Consider the following 4,952-nt stretch of genomic DNA (forward strand, 5'->3'; position numbering starts at 1 on the left):
CCGCCCGGTACTCTGATATGTACCTGATACATTTTGAAACACTTCTGGTGTCCGAATACTATCATACAATATATCAATCTTTACCTCTTGACCATTTCGAGACTCCTCGTCATGTCCGTGATCTCATCCGAGACTCCGAACAACATTCGGTCACCAAATCACATAACTCATATAATACAAATCGTCATCGAACGTTAAGTGTGTGGACCCTACGGGTTCGAGAACTATGTAGACATGACCGAGACACCTCTCCGGTCAATAACCAATAGCGGAACCTGGATGCTCATATTGGTTCCTACATATTCTATGAAGATCTTTATCGGTCATACCGTAATGACAACATACGTTATTCCCTTTGTCATTGGTATGTTACTTGCGTGAGATTCGATCGTCGGTATGTCCATACCTAGTTCAATCTCGCTAATCACTTACTCGTTCCGTAATGCATCATTCCGCAACTAACTCATTAGTAACATTGCTTGCGAGGCTTATTATGATGTGCATTACCGAGAGGGTCCAGAGATACCTCTCCGATACTTGGAGTTACAAATCCTAATCTTGATCTATGCCAACCCAACAAATACCTTAGGAGATACCTGTAGAGCATCTTTATAATCACTCAGTTGCGTTGTGACGTTTGATAGCACACAAGGTATTCCTCCGGTATCCGGGAGTTGCATAATCTCATAGTCAAAGGAATATGTATATGTCATGAAGAAAGCAATAACAATAAAACTTAACGATCATTATACTAAGCTAACGGATGGGTCTTATCCATCACATCATTCTCCTAATGATGTGATCCCGTTCATCAAATGACAACACATGTCTATGGCTTACTAGGGATATTGTGTATTATCTATGTATCGACACATGTATCAAGTTTCCGGTTAATACAATTCTAGCATGCATGAATAATAAACATTTATCATGATATAAGGAAATATAAACAATAACTTTATTATTGCCTCTAGGACATATTTTCTTCATCTTTGCCATCGATGCCACCATGACGCCAGATAGCACCCTCCTCCTGCGCGAGTCCATCTTCGCGGATCGGACGCCGAGTCTCCACAATGTCATGCCGCCGAGATCCGCCGCCATCAATGTGTGAGATAAAGCACCGCTCCACCAAAGAATCCGTTCTCTGGTCCCTCGATCACGTGTGTACCTCCAAGAATGACGCCCCCAAGGGGGAAATGACACCAGAGCGCCGCCGTCATCCGATCATCCGATCTAGAGTTTCCCTCGTAGGTAGCAGAGAGTGACCTTGAACTTCTCCACGACGATGCCTTCAAGAAAGGAATGACGCAGACAATCACCCAGATCTGTTCGAAGAAATCCAACTCTCGTGCACGGGCCGCCGCCACCACCAGCACCACAGGGCCGAGCACACGCCGCCGCCGGCACCTCCACAGTGTCCAGAGGCCACGAGACTCGCCGCCACCACGCCTGACAGGCAGCCAGAGCCATGCCAGAGCACCACCCAGATCCAATCTAGGGTCAAGAGCCCCAGGCCACAGCCGCTGTGTAGGCGACACCACCGGATAGGGACAGGCCCTCCATCCCGCCGCTGAGTGAGCCGCTGCCGGAACTTCGAAGCGTCGCTCCACCAAGCCCATCGGGAGCGAATGCGCCGCCACGACGAAGAAGGAAGAGCCATGCCATGGGAAAAGCCCCGCCGCCGCCGGCACTGCCCGGGCTTTGCCCGGTAGTGGCCCCCGGCAGCGGCGAGGGGGAGGGTAGGGTGGAGGAGGGCCGGCGGTGGGGGCGGCTAGGGTTCCCCGTGTCGCCTCCGAGAGGGACGCGGGGGACGGGGGTAGCATATGGGGTTCTGCTAAAACAACTCCTACACATTGCTATTGCATGTCTTCTGTTACGCATTAGCCCTACAGTTCGGGCTATGTTTTAAAATCCTCTGGCTATGTTTTAAAATCCTCTGAAAATGTAGTTTTTTTACAACGGCTCCTGAAGGTGTATTTTATTGCTATTTTCTAGCCCAAGAATGTTCGTTCTCGGGAGAGTCAGTTCCAAACTGATGAACTGATCGTGCAAGAGCAGCTGTTTGTTAGGAGTTGGGGCATGTGAGGGTAATTATACAAGCGTAATTAAGCTGAACGCGCCCTTCTTGCTCGCTTCTTTCTATCATAGTTGTAGCTTGATTGTTGGTTACATTCATCATTGTTTATGCAGTGAGCAAAAGATTCATCATTGTTTATTTCAGTATGGGACATGCAAAACAATAGCTTGGCAGCTCATAGATTAGCAGGTAGCTATGGCAGCATAGCAGCTCACCAGCTTACACCTTATTGTTACCAATCCTTACATCATGTGATCTGGTTCCATGTTCCAAGTTAATCAGGCAGAGCACAAACAACATGACACCATCTTATTCATAGCCCGGAAGTGTAGCTCACTCCAGTGTAACCCAACCACGAGTCTCCCAAGATAAAATCCCTCACCGTGAACCGTGTGGCGTCCACCGTGGACAGAGACGTGTGCACTCCGGCCCACTTCACCCGCCCGCTTGTCCCCGCGCCAGGCCCAGCGTTCCCATACTCCCCGTAGTACAACGTGTTGAGCGCGAACTGGCCCGACCACTCCAGCCACCCGGCTGCGGCGATCGAACGGTCGAGAGAGCTCTCCATCACGACGGTCCGCGAGTACTTCTTCCATGGACGACCCAGGTACACCTTTGTGTCGCCTAGGTCCGAGGCGGCGGCGATCCGACACTTGTGGATGGAGATGCCGGTGTTCTGGTTCCGGTCGGTCCGGCCCTGGGCGGTGATCATGTCCTTCTGGCCGAACGGGTGCTTCCTGGGACGGATGTCACAGTTTTGGATGACCACCGCGGAGTTGCCGAAGATGAAGTCCACCGTGCCGGAGATGCTGTCCTCGGTGTAGAACTGGCGATTGGAGTGCGTGTGGAGGGTGTCCTGGTATGCCTCGATGTCGCACTGGTACACGACGGAGAGGTCGCCGCCGACCCGCAGCGCCACCGCCTGGCCCTTGCGCGGCCCGGCGTCGTTGATGATGGTCAGGCCCTTGGCTATGAAGCCCGAGCCCATGGCAGCTGCCATGCACAGACGATCACATTAAACGCGTTAGCGAGTACTGGAAAAGATGCATGTGAGTGACATTGGCATGTGAAATATACATATTGCGATGAGATGGGTGATATGAAGTGATGAAAAGTGTATGGATCTAGTGACTAAATCCAAGCATTGGCATGGACATTTTTGGGTTGCTTGTGCCTTTATATTTGGAGGGGTACCGGGTACAGGCAACTGTAGTGGCCAGCTGCTCCATTTTGGGGCTTTAGCTTTTGCATGAATGCTGCCATGATTGTAGGGTAAGTAATAATTTCTTCTTCAAGAACATAACTAGGACAAGAAGAAAGTTGTGACCAATTGAAGATGGGAAAAAGATGGAGTAATACATGTCGCTTTTGTAGCAGTTGTCCTTGATATCACGATGCGGCGTGCATGCATGGGCTTTCATTTCGTGCTACGTACCGACGGTGGCGGAGGCGTAGGTGGTGTAGCCGTCGGCGGCGCTCCTGTTGCCGACGATGACTGTCTTCCCCTTGCCGTTGCCCATCAGCATCACGTTCCTCTGCCTTCTCGAGATCCGCACGGTCTCCTTGTACCGCCCGGCCTTCACGTAGATCACCTTCCTGGCTGCTCCGACGCCCGCCTTGGAGGAGCCCACCGGCGCCATTGCCGCTGCCGTGACCGCGGCGATCGCCTCGCCGATGCTACGGTGCGTCCCGCTGCCGTCCAGTGCCACCACGGCGTCCGGCGTCATGCCGCCAGCCGCGGACTCCAGGAGCTTCCTGTCGTGGTCGGAGACCCAGGACGGGAATGCCCGGTTCGACGGCGTCGACGACTGAGTGGGCGTGGCAGATGGTGGCGGCGTCGCGCTCCCGCCCTTGAGAATGGCGTGCAGCGCGAGCGCCGTGCCGATGAACTCCGCGAGTGCGCCGACCCTCCGGCGCACGCCCTCGCGCCCGGAGGAGGCCGGCACGGCGTCGAGGCTGTCGGCGCAGGTACCCTGGTTCGTGAGAGCGGCGCTGAGCCACGTGGTCGCATCGTGCGCGGAGCCGGCGGCGAGCGCGTCGCCGAGCTGGCCGTGGCTGATGTCCAGCAGCTCGGCGCAGTCGTCCATGCCCGAGGGCGGCAGCACGGCCCTGCTCCGGTGCGCGGACGAGAGGTTGCGCGCCAGCACGCGCGCCGACGCGGCCCGGGCCATGGCGAACTGCACGGAGGCCGCGAACGGGTCCTTGGCCGCCCGCGACGCCGACGAGGACAGCGCCGTCCTGCACGCGCCCGGGTATGGCGTGGACGAGCAGATGGCGGTGACGTTCACGCCCGACGCCTCCGTCCACGAGACGTCCGCGGCATTGCCGCCGGCAACCTTGGAGGTCGTCTCATGTTGGTGTTGCTCTACGGCGGCAGCAATAGCTCCTAGTGTTGCCAGAGCCAGCACCACGGCGACGGCTTCTTGCGTCCGTCGGCGCCAGCTTGTCCCGCCGTGCATTCCCATTGTCGCCAGCAGTAAAGCGTTGGGTCGATAGGTGCATGGGCAGCGTACAAAGCATGAGCATGGGTTTTTATAGGAGGAATGCTACACCTACATAGCTTACGTAGCAGATCTATATCTATACCTGCTACACCTACGTAGCAGATCTATATCTATACCTCTGTGTCTATATATCTATATCTATATCTATATCATTGTATCTATATCTATATCTATATCTCTATTACCTATACATATATCTATACCTACCTACCAATAAAACAAAATGCGTTTCTTCAAACTTTTTCATCCGTTCACCATCTACATGATTTTTTCTATTCGAGGTGGTACTGAATATTTGTCCCTTCGTCTATTAGAAAAGAAAAAAAGCCAGAATTTCGTACATGGGCCACCCATAGTGTGGCCCAGCA

The 4,952-nt window shown here is 53.6% G+C and overlaps 1 protein-coding gene across 1 annotated transcript; it reads right to left on the bottom strand.

The window, feature by feature from the left end:
• Positions 1-2,199: 2,199 nt before the first annotated feature.
• LOC119324896 (pectinesterase-like) lies at positions 2,200-4,568 on the bottom strand. The gene is made up of 2 exons (XM_037598660.1): positions 3,516-4,568; positions 2,200-3,073 (listed from the first exon to the last, which is right to left on the bottom strand). Exons 1-2 carry the CDS (start codon positions 4,543-4,545, stop codon positions 2,394-2,396), a joined length of 1,710 nt encoding a protein of 569 aa, XP_037454557.1. The 5' UTR covers positions 4,546-4,568; the 3' UTR covers positions 2,200-2,393.
• Positions 4,569-4,952: the final 384 nt, after the last annotated feature.

This window comes from Triticum dicoccoides, chromosome 6B (assembly GCF_002162155.2).
Source record: "Triticum dicoccoides isolate Atlit2015 ecotype Zavitan chromosome 6B, WEW_v2.0, whole genome shotgun sequence".
Lineage (NCBI taxonomy): Eukaryota > Viridiplantae > Streptophyta > Magnoliopsida > Poales > Poaceae > Triticum > Triticum dicoccoides.